General features: G+C 40.7%; 5 protein-coding genes across 7 annotated transcripts in view; 3 read left to right on the top strand and 2 right to left on the bottom strand.

Moving 5' to 3' along the window:
• The window catches only part of si:ch211-153b23.7, a 7,560-nt gene extending 7,436 nt beyond the window's left edge, over positions 1-124 (top strand). Inside the window, exon 7 of the mRNA XM_031319366.2 lies at positions 1-124. This exon is cut by the window's left edge and continues 301 nt beyond it. The gene's annotated coding sequence lies outside the window, so the exon portion shown is untranslated.
• A 2,231-nt stretch (positions 125-2,355) lies between these two features.
• On the top strand, positions 2,356-4,609 carry zgc:174917 (uncharacterized protein LOC565650 homolog). 2 transcript variants are annotated; one of them, XM_031319368.1, is made up of 7 exons: positions 2,356-2,446; positions 2,886-3,067; positions 3,259-3,496; positions 3,580-3,671; positions 3,879-4,018; positions 4,108-4,212; positions 4,315-4,609. In XM_031319368.1, exons 2-7 carry the CDS (start codon positions 2,938-2,940, stop codon positions 4,399-4,401), a joined length of 792 nt encoding a protein of 263 aa, XP_031175228.1. In that variant the 5' UTR covers positions 2,356-2,446; positions 2,886-2,937; the 3' UTR covers positions 4,402-4,609. The 2 variants fall into 2 exon arrangements, with proteins under 2 accessions (XP_031175228.1, XP_035859385.1); XM_036003492.1 differs by having other exon boundaries at positions 2,376-2,446; positions 2,897-3,067.
• A 1,077-nt stretch (positions 4,610-5,686) lies between these two features.
• On the bottom strand, positions 5,687-7,550 carry LOC116064283 (glutamine amidotransferase-like class 1 domain-containing protein 3A, mitochondrial). 2 transcript variants are annotated; one of them, XM_031319371.2, is made up of 5 exons: positions 7,442-7,550; positions 6,879-6,991; positions 6,454-6,625; positions 6,131-6,332; positions 5,687-6,025 (listed from the first exon to the last, which is right to left on the bottom strand). In XM_031319371.2, the coding sequence occupies exons 2-5, from the start codon at positions 6,984-6,986 to the stop codon at positions 5,833-5,835; spliced, it is 675 nt and encodes a 224-aa protein (XP_031175231.1). In that variant the 5' UTR covers positions 6,987-6,991; positions 7,442-7,550; the 3' UTR covers positions 5,687-5,832. The 2 variants fall into 2 exon arrangements, with proteins under 2 accessions (XP_031175231.1, XP_031175232.1); XM_031319372.1 differs by having other exon boundaries at positions 7,455-7,542.
• A 492-nt stretch (positions 7,551-8,042) lies between these two features.
• LOC116064278 lies at positions 8,043-12,792 on the top strand. The gene is made up of 9 exons (XM_031319364.2): positions 8,043-8,150; positions 9,244-9,357; positions 9,455-11,131; positions 11,223-11,322; positions 11,402-11,550; positions 11,635-11,747; positions 11,834-11,923; positions 12,014-12,136; positions 12,240-12,792. The coding sequence occupies exons 1-9, from the start codon at positions 8,096-8,098 to the stop codon at positions 12,345-12,347; spliced, it is 2,529 nt and encodes an 842-aa protein (XP_031175224.1). The 5' UTR covers positions 8,043-8,095; the 3' UTR covers positions 12,348-12,792.
• A 3,646-nt stretch (positions 12,793-16,438) lies between these two features.
• Positions 16,439-17,500, bottom strand: part of LOC116064279 (cis-aconitate decarboxylase-like) — a 7,310-nt gene continuing 6,248 nt past the window's right edge. The window contains exon 6 of the mRNA XM_031319365.2: positions 16,439-17,418. Coding sequence (XP_031175225.1) covers positions 16,491-17,418 — 928 coding nt within the window. The 3' untranslated portion in view covers positions 16,439-16,490. The remainder of the gene's footprint in view (positions 17,419-17,500) is intronic.

The raw sequence follows: 17,500 nt of genomic DNA, 5'->3' as shown, positions 1-17,500 counted from the left end.
TTTCGCCTTCCATTTTTAGTTGTCCTTTACACTCACTGACATCACTTTTACTTGATTAATGAATCTGCGGTTAAATACATTGTTTGCCCTGTTAGGCTTCATAATAAAGAAAGGTTAGTTTGTAGATTATAATAGTCTACCGTGTTTTTATGTGTATTACTTATAACAGAAATACATGCCATACATGTTTGGTATCTGTATATTTAATATATCTAATATATCTCCTTCTAATATATCTCTTTCTAATGTACTGTGACTCTTTCTCCAAAGTTAATGCTTGCTTTGCATTACTATCAAAGCCATTAAACAACTATTAATACAAAATGATAAAATAAATAATAACTGATATAGTCTAAGCGTGCTGGTGTTTTGTTACCTGCTTCAACGTCTTTGCATCAGAGGAGGCTACCCAGCCTCTATCTAAACATTGTTTATTTATTTCTTATTTATATGGTGCATTATTTTGAAATCTGTGACATGATCTCCTCTCAAATGTCTGGGCTCATTAAAACAGCCACAACCACACAATAAAAGTCAATGACACCAGAATGTCAAACAAGGAAGCTACATTTGGGTGGTTATCACCCAGAACAGCTGTTAAGGAGCAGACGGTCTCCTCTGCAGTGAGCTGCTGAGTTAATGTTTGCTCCGACACTAAAGGAAGCTGAACGGTTTACTGCTGTTGTTTCCTGATCACTGGTCAACATCTGAACCGAAACTATTGACACATATCATCACACAACAGAGGTGGCTGCTGGGCAATCTGGGTTTTCCTCTAAACAATATTTTGTTAGGAAAGTTCCTGTAAATCATTCCTTAACTTGCCTTTTGTGTATATACACAACATGAAGGGAATTTTGTAAATAATCTATTACTTTGTTTTAATTTGTGTTCATTTAGTCATTGCTTTATTGATCAAATGCACAAATGATACAATTAAATACGATATAACTTTATTGTCAGTTCACACCGAAATTCATTTTGCGTTCCCGAGCAGCTCCACTCAAAAGAAAAAAGAAAAAGAAAAATACACAGAGCTAGACAATAATTACACATATAGTACAAAGATAAAGACATATCAACAGCCATGGCAGAGAAACATGTTTCATGATATCCACGGATCCAGATCTTAATTGGCAGCACACTGATTATGGTTTAGTAACAGGATAGACTGAAAAGAGTTCTTAAGCCTGTTGTAGCTAAATGAAGGGACTCCCTGTCCCATGCATGGCCACACAGAAAAATTAAGTTGACAACTTTTTTGTATGTTGCTAAGTATTTTCCTCCTTCCCTTATATATCAAACAAGTGTCTAGTAAATAAGTAAGGGACTGCATGAAAATTATTGGGGGGAAGGGGGTCAGAAACAGTAGGACTATGTATTGTTACCACATAAAACATAAGATTCAGTCCCCTTCCCAGCTTTTTTTTGTGAACATTTGATCACCTTTTTACTTTATTGTAAAGGCTCATGCACACTTTCAATATCGTATAGACAGGTGCGTAGAAGAAAATGTCCATAGGTGAGACTAAAGAAAAAACTTGCAATAAACTTTATTATAATCAGCTTTTTATGACATTCACGCAGAATGACACAAACATATGCTCACTGATATTGTTATTCAAGTGGAAAATAAAAAGATGAAAAAAAGGAAACACTGAATTAAAATAACAAGTATCAATGAGATTATAATATCTAGAACGATGATTATAATAACCAGCGAGGAAGCTGGCTAAAACATTTTCCATTCATGTGAAAAGAGACTGTTAGGACTCACTCTTCTGTTATTCATTCTTCAGCCTTGTACACACACTCATGCAATAACACACCCATCACACACAATATGAAATATGTCATGTCCTGTGATCAGTCATCGTTTCTTTACTTTCTGAGTTCCTGACAAGGAAGAGAAAAGTTGAATATAAGGTTGTGATGACTTGGAAAATTAATCTGAGTAAGATCTTGTGAACTAAAGATGTTTCCGTCAGATCAGTCTGGACCAATTTCAAAGTGAAAAACAGCTCCCAAAATAGCCTTTTGTCCTATTAATCATTGCGTAACTGTTTCCTGATTGGAAAACATGACGTTGGTCTTTTAAATGGAAAGATGTCATCCCACGCAGGTAAGCACGTAGCTCCTAAAAAGGCCAGGTTTAATGTTACTTTTGTCAATCAACATCTTTGAATGGCCCATCACATCTGGACTGCACAGCAATGCAAAGGCAGTGTGAGTCACAGAGTCATGGATTTTCCCTTTAATTTAGTTTTCAGGGTCATGGGTTTTCCCTTTAATTTTGTTTTCTTTAAAATGTAAGATTACGTGATGTCATTTTAGGATATGGATAAGGAAGTGGAGTTAGCGTATATAATCGTTGCCTCAGAGGAGATTGTTACTATCCAGAGGCCAGACTCACAGAGAGAGAAGGAGAAGCCTGAGCAGCAGACAGGTATGGAGAAGATATAATACTTTACTGCAAAAGTTAGATATAATACTGACAGGTGTAGCTCCTACTGTATATTTAAAGCATATATCAGCTTTTGCCTTGTCCACTATGCTGAGTGTAATGGTCTTTTCCTGACCTGTTTTAGTCAACAGCTCTTACATGTTTACAAAGAGACTCTTAACATGGAGACACAGTTTACACAGGGACTGAGGTGTAGTCGCCGGGGTTATATTGGTCTTGGAGGAACAAGGTGGTGCTTAGTGCGACCCAACTAATATGGTTAAATGTTGTTTTCCCATCAGGCCAGCTGGGCAAGGCATGCTTTCTGTTTATGTCTGCGTAAACTAAAATTCAACTTGTCTTAAAAATGGATGGATGGAAAACTATTTAAACTTGAGCTTTTCTATTTGTTCTTTCCCCCTAACCTCCACCTCCACCACAGCATTTCGGAAGCAGAAGGCTTTAGGGATCAACAGTGAAACTTTCTACCAAAGATGACTACATCCATGGCTAAACAGCAAGAGATCTACAACCAGCAGGGCTTCCTCTCCGCACTGCCTGTGTTGAATGAAACTGAGCTGAAGGAGGCCAAACGTGCCTTTTCTGAGCTGGAGAAAGAATTAAGTAAGTAGCACTGGAAGATGAAGGAGGGAAGATATGAAAAAGAACACAAGTGTGTACAGTATAGACCGTGAGTCTTATTTTTCTGTACATTTCTTGTTCAAAGTGTGTCTGTTGTTTTTTGTTCCACATAACACTTCATTAAATAGGAAAATGTATGGCGTTGTGAATGGGTATATTCCGTATGTTTCCAGGTGAAGACTACACTCAGTACAGCCTCCACAATGTTCATCTTCAGTATCCATGGGTGGAGGGTCTGACCAAACACCCTCAAATCATAAAAGTGGTCAAAGCCATCCTGGGACCTGACGTCATCTTGCTGGACTCCCGCTTCATCTGTAAATACCCAACAGTCAAACCTGACATCCAGGGGAATAATGAAGGAGAACCCAAACCTGAACTTCCATATGTGGCCTGGCATCAGGATATGAGGTAGATCCACATTCTGAAAAAACACTAAGAGGTTTTGTTTTGCTTAATTTTGTTTTGCCTCACTGCAATTGTTTTGTTCACAGGTATTGGGGTATCGCTGGTGGCCCTGTTCTCTCTGTGTGGCTCGCTTTAGATGACTCAGTGCAAGAGAATGGCGCCCTTCAGGTCATCCCAGGTACCTTGGTTACTGATTTCTTTCTTTTGCAAGTGTATGCCTTCAGCTGCTGTACTGGTTGGACTTAGCTAAACAAAAGCAGCATAAACGCTTTTCTTGACCCCCACCAAATACTTTAAAACAGGTATGTGATTTATACCAGTGTTGAATAAAAGTATCAACAACCTGCTTCACAGAGTTGAACTTTTTTATCTTTGTGCCTTGTAGGTAGCCACTGCGCTGGCATGTTGCCCCATCGCCAAGCCACCCGCTCTGGAAACATGCTGTCAGTCAATCAGGAGATCCCAGACGAGCTAGTTCAGGCTGGTGAAGCTGTGTTATGCCCTCTGTTAGCTGGGCAGATGTCTGTGAGTTTATTTCTTGTTTGTCAAAGATGACAATGCTATGAAAAGGTTTGAGTACAATACAAGGTGAATTATAAATGATTTGTTTTTAGATTCATGATGGCCTCCTCGTCCATGCCAGTGAGCCCAACAGGTCCCAGAGGAGGCGCTGTGGGTTTGTGATCCGTTATATTCCCACCTGTGCATATCCCATACAGGTGAGACAAACATTAATATAGATCCATTGCTTTATTCCATGCAGATTATAATTTCAAAGACTCACACTGTGTATTGATCCTGATTCTTTTTGTTGCCGCTAGGATCCTGATCGTCCCAGGAAATTTGCTGCGACAGCGCTGGTTTGTGGAACGGATCAGTTCAATCATTTCTCCAACACAACCAAATGAATACTTGCTTAATTTTTCCTACTTGCAAGAACATGTATTCAATATATATTATTCAAATGTCTCAACCGTGAATAGTTAATTAATAAAATATTGTTTGAATGATCAGAATGTGTAGACATTGTATTGTGCCATATAAAGTACACTGTACATTTAACTGGACTGTTTTAAACTGCTTTAAAATAAACAAATAAAAAAAATAAAAACATGATGACACTGGTCAGTCAGTGATTCTTAGTTCAACCCAGTTCACTTAAATTCCGCAAGTATTGAAAACATCTTTACTATAGTTAAATCAATGAAGTATTGACATACGATCCAATAGTGGAGGTACATTTTTTGTAATTAGGATTTGGTGAAAAATCCTCTAAATTCAACACTTCAGACATTTAGGCTCAACTTGTTTTAGACTCAATAAATATGTTATTTCTTACCCAAAGCACTGTTCCACTTCAAGTTTGTCTTTGTTGCACAAATATGTAGCACACTGACATTCAGAATACTTACTTACTTTAACAAATTAAAAAAAATAGTTTTCCTGTTCTGGAAAACAGTTATTTATTGATTCTTGTGGAGTCTACTTCATACAAGAAGATTTCAGGAATAAGGAGTAAATATTGTAACAATACGAGAAGCAACAACTGTATATAGCCTTTAGACTTTGTTGTCCCCAAGGCAAAATTTCTTTCCACACATCAGACAAAAGTACGTACGTACACCAACACATTATGACAGACAACAGTAGGCTACACTCTCGGGTCTGTTCTGTATTTGTTGAAGGTGGTTATGGCTCCAGGGGTAAGTAAGTAAGGTGATCTTTGACTGTGTGCTGTCTTGTCCTGTTGAGGTTGCAATGCATGCAATGGCCTTGTTGTTTAGTGCTGCAAGGTTGGGTGTGGGGAGACCAATTATCCTATAATTACCATTTCAATGATTGTGGGTTTGTGGTATTATCTAAACCTCACTAACAAACAAAAAGAAAACAATTGCCAAAGTCAGATATGTAAATCATCTAAACATTAAGTCATGTAAGGAAAACATTTATTGCCCCTTCTCATGCAGCTCCATGCTGGTCCTGATTGGCTAACATACAGGTAGAAGCCACATGGATCTCTGCCTGGACAAGGTCTTGAAACTTGGCCTAAGAATCATCTGCCCTGTCACTCAGTATCTTCCATGTTAGGTACAAACACAATATATGAGTATATGATAAGCTTATTTCACAGTTCTTATGTTTTTTTTGTGATTTTCATTGTTTTATTTTAATAGAGGAAAAATGCAAATTTGTAATTTGTAGAGTAACTTTTATTGAAAATCTCAAAAACACATTGACATATTAACATCAGATAGAGTACATGCCATAACTTGCTATGCTTGTCAAGAAAATCCCAATTGTAAATAAATAAAAACATTCAGAATGTAATTAGAGACTTCTTAAGCCAGTTTCAGTGTCTCTTTAACCATGACTCCTATTCCATCAAAAACACTATGAATGGGAGCATTGCACATGAATGCACTGGTGGTGACCAGCTTATTTTTGACATCAACGTGTGCTTTCTCCACATCTGTGTTGACGTGTTTGCAGCCCATCTCCTTCACAGCGCCTGCTGTCTGAGCATTCGGCCACCTAAAGACAAAAAGAGAAGGAAAGTTAGAATTGTATACTGAATGAATTGTAATTGAATTTATTTTATATCCATAGACATCTGATGATGAGAAACCATTTACACACTTGTCACACTCTTTGTCCTGTCCCACAGTGAGCTCACAGCCGGGCAGGATTTTTGCAGCGAGGATGGGGGAGATGCAGCACATGCCCAGCGGCTTTCCGGCTTTGTGGAAAGCCTTGATGAGCTTCTCTAAATGTGGCTGGATGGTGCAGTCCTTATTCTTCACTGCCCAGTCACTCAGGTTCTTCGCCACACCAAAGCCCCCTGAATGAGAGCACACAGGATTTGTTCAGAATATTATAAAAGTGGAGGTGAAAAAAGGTAAAAGAGAGCAATATAAAATATTTGACTCTGTGGGATTTATTAATGGCTGGATCAGACTAACCTGGGATGATGAGGGCATCAAAGGCTGAAACATCTAAATTGGCCAGATCAGTCACGTCACCCCTTGCGATGCGAGCACTTTCCTGCAGGATGTTTCTTTTCTCCTCAGTAGGTTTCCCCTCACAGTGATTTACAACATGCATCTGATCTGCATTCGGAGCAAACATCTGCACCTGAAATGAAGCATGTAAAACTTAGTCTATGTAGCTAAGGACTTTGGGATCTTTTCAGAGTTGTTATTAGGACCAACTGCATCTTAGTTGGTCTGGTTTATGACAATGCTCTTGTGTTGCAAAATGAATGGACAGAAACATAGACGTGAAAGCTGAAAAGTACCTCTAAATGGGAATGGATCCAGTAGTTTGACATTAAATAACAGATGAATACACTATAATGAGTTAACTTGTCAACTTTTCTTGCCCTTACTTTTGCTCCAGCCCGACTCAGATGGACGAGGACAGCGGAGGCCTCGTGGATCTCTGTGCCGTCATAGACTCCACAGCCTGAGAGAATAACTGCAACTCGCTTTGCCATGGTTCCTATAAAACACACACACATAAAGCACATACATTTATCTAAAGTGTGGATCCCCTTTTTGTTTCCCTATTAGACATGAAGAGCACTGATCCTGAGCCACCTGTTGCACATGTTTACATAAAAGATGTACAGAGCCAGGGGACAGAGGAGTCACATGAGGGCTGCTGCTGCTGCTAGGTAACACTGTTGACACCAGTAAAGACAAGTAACAAGAAGAGGTTGGAGTCTGCTGTGCAAGACTCCACAGTAGAAATACATATATTGTAAAATTAGTATGTATCAGACTGTTTTTTTAAGCATTTCACCATTTCCCTCGTGAATTTTACGGTGCTGCTTGGCATTTAATCATTATCGTCTAAAACCATCCTGTGTTTGATCCTAAAATATTAAGCGAAAGCATTGGTTAATTAAGTTTAGATAGCAGAAGTTAAGACAGTGTATATAGATCTTACCTTGAATACGTACAGTAGGTAGCCTAGCTGTGTGTGATCGGGCTGTTCAGCAGAGGTGTGCTGGCTGAACTCTGAAGCGGGTTATTGTCAGTCTGCCTCTCTGTCTCCTCCCACAGCTGAGCCTGCTGTCCAAAAGGGTGACATCATGCCTCTCAGGTAACCAGGAACTCTTTGGTCAGCTTTGGAGATAAAATGCTGAATCATTCCTCTCAGGAACTTAGGTTTTCAATGAACAATACAAGTGATGTAACGACATTATTACTTTATTTTACTAGGTTATAGGCCTATTCAATCCTCAATTTAAAAAAAAATTACCTTTCGCTAACTTTCCGTGGCGATCACATTTACATTCTCTAAATTTTATAAATAGTTTGATAAATAAAGATAGGCTACACTAATTAATGTATCTGTGTCATAAATGACGCTAATAAATAATGAAAAATAGCAGGTTCTTGTATAATTTAGTAATGTTGTATAACAAGTCAATTTTGTCCATTTCCCCATGGATATTATTATTAGTTTTTCCACAGATATACAACATAGGCTACCAATAGTTTTCGTCACTGCTGTTACGTCCATTAGGCTTCTATGCATGCTAACGTCAACCCCGTGTTTATAAAGTGCAGCCTCACGTCTTCAGAAATTACTTTTGCTATGGCTCGACTCCACTCACTGTGTGTGTCTGTCGGCGTACTGGGCATCTCTGGCGGTAAGCTTTTAGTTTTTATATACGCCGATTTATTTTTGATTTCGCTGTAGTTACCAAGCGATCATAAACCTACTTTTACTTCATTTTACTTACTTACATCCTGGACTACCTAGATCATTGCACATACTATCCTGAACTTTTCACAATCCTCAACATTTTCACACATCCCGCACTTAACCATACAGCCTTCTTTAAACTGTTATGTCGATATTTGTTTAGGTTATCGTGTCTTTTACATTTATTGCTTGGGCTATTTCTTTATGTTTATGTATATGCACCAAACACCATGCAAATTCCTTGTAAGTGTTAATTACTTCAATCGATCCTTTTCTGATTCATATTCTTATCATCATGAATTTCATATTTTGTATGCTGAAAAATCAAGTGACATCCTGCTGTATTTTGGTATCCCAGTTTAAAAAGTAGACCTATATTGTGTAAGTTTGGAAACCTAAACAACTAAAACGACAATAATAGTCCTACCAGAAACCACTCTGTTCTTATTGATAAAAACATTTAATTGTAATGTATGGCTAATGAAAATAAAAACGAAGATACATAGTTTGATAAGCTAAGGGGTGCTGACAATTTATTAGTCCAGGTAAAGCGAGAATGCTGACGGGAGAGGCTATATTACAGACGGTTCAGTCCGCTCAACGTGATGGTCTTTTTCTCACATGTTGTTTTCGTTTGAAACTGTAGAAACTAAAACTAAACCTAAAAATGAGTGTAGGCCTACATCTAATATCAGAAAACAACTCTGTTCTTAAAACCAATCATACTGCTGCAGATGTTTTTTATTAAAGGAGCTGTAATCAATATTCAGAAAAAAAGTGGTCTGGGATTGCCTCCACACTGCGATGGGCGTCAGATCATGGATGTATAGCGTCTTTTGTAGCCTACAATAAAGAATTTTAGAAAAATATGTCATGTAATCATGTAAAAACAAGGAAACTTCTCAGTCAGCCATACTTTTAGGCAGACACACTGCTCTAGCTATTGTATGGGGGAAATCACATTTTCGTTTTCATCAAAAAAAATTTGATTAATTAGCAGCAGGTGGCTCTAGATAAATATTTTTTCTTGCTTATAGGTTCTCTCCTGCTTTTGGTAAACAACTATGGCAGCTCACCTGAAAAAGACTTCATCCCCCATACTGCACTGGGGATTCTGCTGCTCATCATTGCAGTCCTCTTAGCTTATGCAGGTTTGTTTTCTTTAACTCATTCATTTGTAGTATTGGTTGATTTGTATTTGTGTGTAAAACTCTCAGTCCTCTGCTCTGTTTCCTCTTTGTCTCTTAGGTATCTGTTGCAGTCTGTCCAACACCCAGATGTTTTCCTTTCTGTGTCTGACTATATCTGCCCTGTGGTGTGGTTCAGGTCTGGTGTACATCCTGGTGGGACAGGGGGTGCTGCAGCCCACAGAGCTGAGACCCTCTCTAGTCCCGGGCCTGGCAGCATTTACCTTAGCCCTTCTCATCATCGGCGGCGTAGCAGTCGTAGTGAAAAAAGCAGTTCTATCTCTCATAGCTATCGGCATTAGCTTAGCATGTGCCCATCAAATCGCCGGTTTGTCAGCTGCAGGATTTGGTCAGTCTGCCACAGCTGCTAACTACCTTCTGGTCTGTCTTGTGGGTGTTTACTTTGGTTTTGGACGTCTGCTGTCCACCATCACTGATGGTAAAGTAGAGCCTCCAGGAATGGGCCTGGAGAGAAAAGCTGAGATGAAAACAGAGCAGAACCAGGGGTGTAGTGATGCAGTGTCAGTAGGTCTGGTGATGAACTTGCTGTCTGCCTCTGTGTTAGCCTGTCCCCTGTTAGGCGTTGTCCCCCAGCTCTCTGTCGGTCACGTGCCTTGGCTGTGGACAGCTGGAGTCTTCCAGCTTGGCATGTGTGTCCTCTTCTACCGAGGCATGGACACACTAGCTGCCACTTTTTACGGCTTCACTGCTCTGCTGAAACTTGCAGAGGGCTACAGCGCTCTCCTATCATTCTACTCAATTCAGCCTTTCTCCCCTGTTCCTTTCCCCGTTGTCTTCTCTGTGCTTTTCTCCATCTTGGCTCTGTTCAGTTGTCAGAAGAGCTTGCTGGAGGGGCTCTACCTGTTATTCTATGCAGCCTATTGTATTGCCATTGCAGCCCAGCCTCAAGGCTTCTTCCAAAGAGGCACGCAGGGTGTACAGGGAGCTATATTTGTATTCTCTGCCGGCATGCTTTTAATTACCACATTCAATATGGTCTCCACTACAATGATTCCCACAGGGCAGGGCTATTTCAAGGATTTAGTAACCAGAATCCATGGTCTTACTCTCAGAGTCCATGATAAAGAGCTACATGTACCTCATCTGGGCTACTCCAAGTATGCTGATGCAGAGGTGTTAGGCCACGCCTGCAGTGTGCTGGCTGCTTTTGCCATCACTGCCACAGTTGGTGACAGAAACCCTCTGTCTGTGCTGGTTCTGCCCTGGGTGGTGGCAGCTGGAGGGGTACTCCAACTGCTCTGCGGCTCAGTAGCTTTTGCTCGAGGTAAAACCTTTGAGAGCACAGTTTTTATTCTGTACGGGGTGATGTGGGCAGTGTGGGGGTTGACACGATACGGCGGCCTGTACGGTGAAACCAGAAGCTTTAATGTGGCTGTCGGGATCATTAGCTTCATGCTGTTTAACTGTTTAGTAACAGCTGCAGCGCTGTTTGTAAATGTCGCCTGGTTTGCTTACGCCCTCACCTTCCAGCTCATCCTTATTAGCTTCCTGCTCGATGCAGTAGGTGCACTGCCTTATGGATATGACATAGCAGTCACCATCATCTTTGGTCTTGTCAGTTTTTATTGTTTCCTTGCGCACATTTTCAACAGCACCTTCCAGTCCCCCCAGATCCCCTTAGGAAAACCTTTAGTGAAGCTGAGTGGGGTTGGGGGAGGGGCAGATATCTGTCCACATGTACCAGCCCGCAAGGCCACATCGGTCCAGCAGATTGCAGGTGGGAATCTGTTAAAGAGATCAATGTTGATTTAAAAAAAACACAGTTGTTTACATGTTACATATTATTTTTCCTCTTCTTTAATCTGCAGAAATCATGAAAAATGGTGGCATATGTGGAATGCCTACTGACACCGTCTATGTTCTGGTGGCAGCTTGCAACAGGCCCGACGCAGTCGTCAAAGCTTACAAGTGAGTTTGCAGTGTGCTCTTATCTGCATTCATTTATTAAAAAATGTTCTTACTCTCTAATTGCTGTGTTTGATTTCAGGGTGAAGAAGCAGGCGCAGGACCGACCCATGTCTCTGTGGATCTCCTCCATCAAGCAGCTGGAGCCGGTGCGACACCTGCTGAGCCCCCTGCTCCTGGACTTCATGGAGGCTGCGTGGCCTTCCTCCATTAGCATGGTCATACCCAGAGGTAGGTGTAGATTTATGGATGCATACTTGTACATGTAACATTGTGTGTTTTATGAGCATCATATTGGTTTCTTGTCTAACACAGGCACCTGGATGGACATCTTTGGTTTAGGAGATGCTGCCAAACACATAGGGACACCACAAAGCATTGCAATCAGAAACCCAGACTGTTCTGTGGCCACACACCTCATTAATTTGGTAAGGGCTGTGGGAATGAAGCACTACAAGTCAGTCAAACTACTCTGCAGGCCCTTTAGTAAAAATTACAACCTCTTTGTTTGCAGGTGGGACCCATCGCTGTAACCTCAGCCAACCCTACAGGCGAGGCAGACACAACTCACCACAACCAAGTTTATGCCAAGCTAGGCAAAAGGGTGAGGACAATATTCCAGTTTTATTAAATACAACAGGCACTGGAGTTTTTATTTGTTGCAGTAAACTACATGTGCATTTTGCTTGGTTAGGTTGATGGAGTGTTATGTGACGGACCCTCCCCAGAGAACATTGCATCAACTGTGGTTGACTGCACTAAGATTGAAACAGGGCATATTGGTTTCTTCAGAGTGGGTCTCATTCCTAAATCTAAGGTAATATTAATATCCCTTCTTGTTCTATTCATTCTAAATACTCAGTTTCAGTTCACTGTATGCCTACACTAATACCTGCTGCTTTTATTTGTTTGCTTTGAAGGTTCTTCAAATCTTCGAGGAGGTTCAGAAGCGACACATACATGGGCAGACGAATCCTGCTTTTGAATATGAACTGCAGCTGTCCGATACACAAAGGGACAACAGTTGAGGAGAGGATGACACAGTAGTGTCAGGAGGAGGAAGTGAAAACTCACCACCATTAACAGTTTCACCTGAACAAAGTCCATTCCTTAGAACTGGGTCATAGTATCAATGCACTCCTTAAAACTGCTGCAAAATTGTTAAATTACGAATCCACACATCGCTGTTTGAGGAGGCCTCATGTACCACCAAGTACAGGGACAATGCTACAGGTGAAATTTCTATAATGCATATATTATTATATGCACTATTATATACTGTCTATAAAAAAATGCAGACTCTTATGCAAATGTAATTTGACTAGCATGATAACTTTAATTTGTGTTTTGTAATATCTTTACTTTTTAATTGTCTATCTGAAAGTTGTAGTATTTTAAATACATGAATGTACTATATTTACTTTTACATGATAAAATATACATTAAATACAAATACAATATACATTTTCAAAAGCATGTACAATTATTAACACAATACTGTTTTAATAAATTGACTGTGTTTTTCTCTATTCTATGAAACATTCTCATTATAACATTTACAACAAAAACACAAAAATACAGTTTTTCTCAATTGCTTAAACACTATAACCAGGCTTTTGAACTAAAATTTCAAAACCATAACGCCATTTTTCAATACACACACCCATTTCACTAAACTATAAACACTATTCCCAGGTTTTGACACACGAGTCAGATTTGTTGAACTGTTACTGCAAAACTCTACACACAAATCCCTTAATTTCTCATTGCCTACACCATGTTGTCATTTAGAAAGCACAGCATTCAATATTGCTCACTCAAGTCAGCACAGCTGAAGCTCAATTAGCACACAATTACCCAGGTGGAAACACTACGAGTCAAAATTGATCACACACCAATCAGAATCACCAATAGATAGATAAAATGGCCAGAGTCAGTTCATTGAGTTTTGGAACAATGGATCCACAGAGAAATGACGGTCGAGGAGGGAGAGGGAGAGGGAGAGGGAGAGGGAGAGGAAGAGGAAGAGGGAGAGGGAGAGGAAGAGGACATGGTCGAGGAGTAGGAGGAGGAGAAGGAGGAGGACGTGGTGAAGGAGGAGGACGAGGACGTGGTGAAGGAGGAAGGAGAGGAGGGAGAGGAGGAAGACGTGGTGAAGAACGAGGTAGAAGAGGAGTAAGGGCAAGGAGACAAGCAGTCTCGGATGAAATTCGAGCCACTTTAGTGGACCATGTTCTCGTCCATGGTATGACCATGAGGGAGGCTGGGCAACGAGTCCAGCCTAATTTGAGTCGCTTCACCGTCGCCTCCATCATCATAACCTTCAGGGAGGAAAACAGGTAGGTGTACTTACAGTACGACTGCTCTGTACAGTAACTTTTGAGTGCTGTACTATGCTTCTGTAATACTAAATAAATCCATCAAATTTACAGTAATGCATGCTCCTATTTTTGTAGGATACAGAGATGACCATCTGGTGGTGGGAGGCTAAGGCTTTTGTCAGAGGAGCAAGAGAGGGAGCTTGTAAACATGGTCATTGCCAGTAATGTAATCTGCCTGCGAGAAATTCAAAGGAGAGTGATTGAGGATAATAATCATTTTCAAGGAATAAATTCCATCAGCCTTTCCACAATTGATCGCATCCTCCGAAAGCATCGGTTCCGGATGAAACAGGTGTACCGCGTCCCTTTTGAACGAAACTCTGACAGGGTAAAAGACCAACGAGTGGAATATGTTCAGGTATGACTTTTGATATTGTATGAAGTATTGTGCACCATCACAGTATAGCAGTTTATGCTGCCATTTGTGCCCTCCTGAACTGTGCTTCAGAGTAGTGATATACTCTATTGTGTTTTGATGTGTTTTTTAGAGAATCTTTGAGATTGAAGGCTGGCCTGTTCCACCTGAAATTATCTTTGTGGATGAGGCTGGTTTCAACCTCACCAAAAGAAGGAGAAGGGGGAGGAATATAATCGGCCATCGGGCTATTGTAAATGTCCCTGGTCAGCGTGGAGGGAATGTCACGATGTGCGCCGCCATCAGCCAACGAGGAGGTACTCCACCGCCATGCCAGTCTAGGACCCTATAATACTATGCTCCTTCTTGCATTCCTTGACGGTCTAAGAGAGCATATGTTCCAGCTGGACCACAGGGAACCAGCACAACCAGAGCACCCTCACTATGTTGTTGTTTGGGATAACGTCAGCTTCCATCGCGCTGCTCTGGTTCGTGACTGGTTTACCGATAACCCAATATTTTCCAACCTCTTTCTGCCTGCATACTCTCCATTTCTTAACCCAATAGAGGAGTTTTTTTCGGCATGGTGGTGGAAAGTGTATGACCGAGAACCTTATATGCGTGTTCACCTCCTTCAGGCTATGGAAGAAGCCTGCCTAGACATATCAGTAGATGCGTGCCAGGGGTGGATCAGGCATGCAAGAGGATTTTACCCCCGCTGCCTGGCTAGGGCCAATATAGCCTGTGATGTGGACGAGATTCTCTGGCCTGACCCAGAGCAAAGACGGGATGCTGATGCAGAATAATAACTGTGTAGTACTGTAATACAGTAATGAATAAAATGTGCCAATGTAACCATTGGTTGTGTCTTGTGTTCATCTGAAAAGGTTTGTGGCAACATAACTTAACAGTTTTGGAAATGTTGTTTTGAATTTATTACACCAGTGTGTAAAACTAAGTTTTAGTGTGTATGTTGTGACGGCTTGTGTGTCCCGTCTGGGGTCAAAGTTTGGTTTTTCAGCAAGAGTTAATGGTTTTGATATAGTGCTTCATTTTGACCTGAAAATAGGATGTTTGGTGAATTGGGTGAGACGTTATGGATTTGTGTTTACTGTTTTGAGAATACGAGGCATAGTTTCAAGAAATGTGTTTAAGCAATCGAGAAAAACTGTAATATAATACATACACAGTTTTACACAGTTAGTTGAATCTCATCTGTTAATTTGAAGCTCCACCAATGATTAATGCCACACAGCACCAATACAGATTTACAAGAAATTATAAATAAAATAACAATACAAGAACACATACTAAAAAAAATATACCCAGGAGGAAATAAAAGAAGGTACGTTTATACAAGTAGAGAGTATATTTAAAATAACAAATACGTATAAAAATATAACACTGTTTGTAAGTAAACACGTGTGTGCAAGTTGCGCTACAGTGCAGTGTAAAGGCTCCATGTGTGTCCCATAAAGGCTTGCCTAGTGTTGTGATAGTACCTGTCATGTGTGTGTATTAGCTGTGAGTATAAGTGTGTAGGTTTCCTCCTTCTTAGTAATGCTGTACTTGGGAACATCTTTAATCACTCATTTTCTCTACAGAATCTTTTCTTCTGTAGGGAAATACAGTTCGCTGTATTTTCTCTTACAACATACTCTTATGCTTTCATTTTCAAATGTGTGTTTAAATCCGTGCGGTTAAGTACTCACAGGAAGAGATGTGAGAATTTTTGTTGGCCAACACTATTTTCTTACGTCATCAATTTAATTTCTCAGACACTGTTTTTTTTGTGTAATTTTATTAAAACTTAAAACACAAACAGAAATGTTTGTTTGTAGTGACATGTGGGAATGTCAAAGAGGAAACAGTGTTGTATTTACATCAGCATCAAATATTTGCATTATATACATTTAAATTAACCAATCCATTATTTGGCAGAAAAACACAGTATTAAGTACAGCATTTTGCAAACATCTAATATTTGCAAAATGTTGCTATCTGAATACATAATAAACCTAATAAATACATTAAAAAATACTTAAATATTTCTTAATTTCACCTAGCAATGTAACTAGATCACATTTTACAACTCATATTGATTTCTTAATTAAAAAAATTTGAATAATACAATGAAATAATTAGGCACAATGTAAATCAGAAAACTATGTTTTGACATGTCTCAACAGATATTTCAGTATTCGTCAGTACTGGTAAAAGAGACAGGCATATGGAAACATAATTACAGTGCACAGTGTAGTGGCCTATAGCTGCTTTTCCCCATTTCCAAGTGCAATAGGTAAACATGTGATATTCCTTAGCATTGATTTGGACAAATGTGTCATTTTAAATACATTTTACTGTAACTTTTTTGATATATAACGTATTTATGTGCAATGATTTCTCTGCTGCTCTCATTGTGCATGTCTGAGTTCTCATTGCAGCTGTGAGAGAAGGGCCCTGCAGTCCCCAAGTCTGTCCAGCTCCTCCACCACATCAATCAGCCTCTCAACCTTCTCTGAGGGAAGCACAGCCCCCGCATTGTTTCTGAACTTCTTCCTCAGGCTCTCATTGGTTAGCGGGTTGCGCCAGTGACCATAGAAGGTGTCACAGTGTCCCTTCAGAATGTCTCCCCCAACAAGTGTCACCTGGACTTCACCATACATACTGTTAAAATTAGCTGGGTTGTCTTGGGGATGCTCCATGCGAACATGGCTCAGCAGAGCGAGTAGGTCAGGGCGTCTTAAGGCAGCGGGTGTGAAAGACTGCACAGTCACCTCCCCATCCAGGAGAGCGCTGCAAGCATTGAATTGGAAGGAGTGGCGTGCCTCATACTCAGAGTCAGGGAAAGGCCTGTTGATGTACTTTGATTTGGGGACTCTGAGCAGGATGTCTTGGACTTGAGCTGGGGAGACAGTACCAGGGCCAAATCCCACAAGAATCTTATGGACCGAGGCTGCAGCATCTGCCACCCAGTGCATCCCTAGATGAGCAGGGAAGCGCTTGAAGCCCATGTCCTGCTCCTCTAGTAGGAACATATGGCCGTCATCATTGGGTAATTCTAAAGGCTGCGGTACATAGTCTTCATAAAAAGCATTGAAACCAGCCACACCAGTGACAGCATCCAGGACCAGAGAACTCGCCTCTAGGCCTCTGGATGCTAGCAGAGCAGCCTCCAGCCCCAAACGTGAGGCATTACCGATGTGGAGCGGTTTAGACTGAGTGGCAGCATTAGCCATTGGGGCTCCAGATAGAGAAGTAGCTATAGCTAAGGCATGACTGCACTGGGAGGGATCCAAAGACAAGAGGCGAGCACAGGCGGCTGCACTTCCCATGGTCCCCACCACAGTGGGAGGGTGAAACCTGGTGATAAGAAGAGAAAGACAGAAAGAAATAGACTTTGGTCAGGTGTTTTGGAACTTTTTACTCTTGTGACTAAAGGAGC

Source organism: Sander lucioperca, chromosome 1 (assembly GCF_008315115.2).
Source record: "Sander lucioperca isolate FBNREF2018 chromosome 1, SLUC_FBN_1.2, whole genome shotgun sequence".
Classification (NCBI taxonomy): Eukaryota; Metazoa; Chordata; class Actinopteri; order Perciformes; family Percidae; genus Sander; species Sander lucioperca.
The sequence above is the reverse complement of the archived record's forward strand: the minus strand, read 5'-3'. Positions and strand labels throughout refer to the sequence as shown.

Excerpts from the sequence above, each read along its gene's own strand:
- zgc:174917 (XM_031319368.1), top strand. The coding sequence starts at position 2,938 with ATGACTACATCCATGGCTAAACAGCAAGAGATCTACAACCAGCAGGGC. Across the intron at positions 3,497-3,579 it reads GCCTGGCATCAGGATATGAG|GTATTGGGGTATCGCTGGTG; the intron begins GTAGATCCACAT and ends TTTTGTTCACAG. Across the intron at positions 4,213-4,314 it reads CCTGTGCATATCCCATACAG|GATCCTGATCGTCCCAGGAA; the intron begins GTGAGACAAACA and ends TGTTGCCGCTAG.
- LOC116064283 (XM_031319371.2), bottom strand. The coding sequence starts at position 6,986 with ATGGCAAAGCGAGTTGCAGTTATTCTCTCAGGCTGTGGAGTCTATGAC. Across the intron at positions 6,626-6,878 it reads TGAGTCGGGCTGGAGCAAAA|GTGCAGATGTTTGCTCCGAA; the intron begins GTAAGGGCAAGA and ends GCTTCATTTCAG. Across the intron at positions 6,333-6,453 it reads TGATGCCCTCATCATCCCAG|GGGGCTTTGGTGTGGCGAAG; the intron begins GTTAGTCTGATC and ends GCTCTCATTCAG.
- LOC116064278 (XM_031319364.2), top strand. The coding sequence starts at position 8,096 with ATGGCTCGACTCCACTCACTGTGTGTGTCTGTCGGCGTACTGGGCATC. Across the intron at positions 9,358-9,454 it reads AGTCCTCTTAGCTTATGCAG|GTATCTGTTGCAGTCTGTCC; the intron begins GTTTGTTTTCTT and ends TTTGTCTCTTAG. Across the intron at positions 11,551-11,634 it reads TAGCATGGTCATACCCAGAG|GCACCTGGATGGACATCTTT; the intron begins GTAGGTGTAGAT and ends TGTCTAACACAG.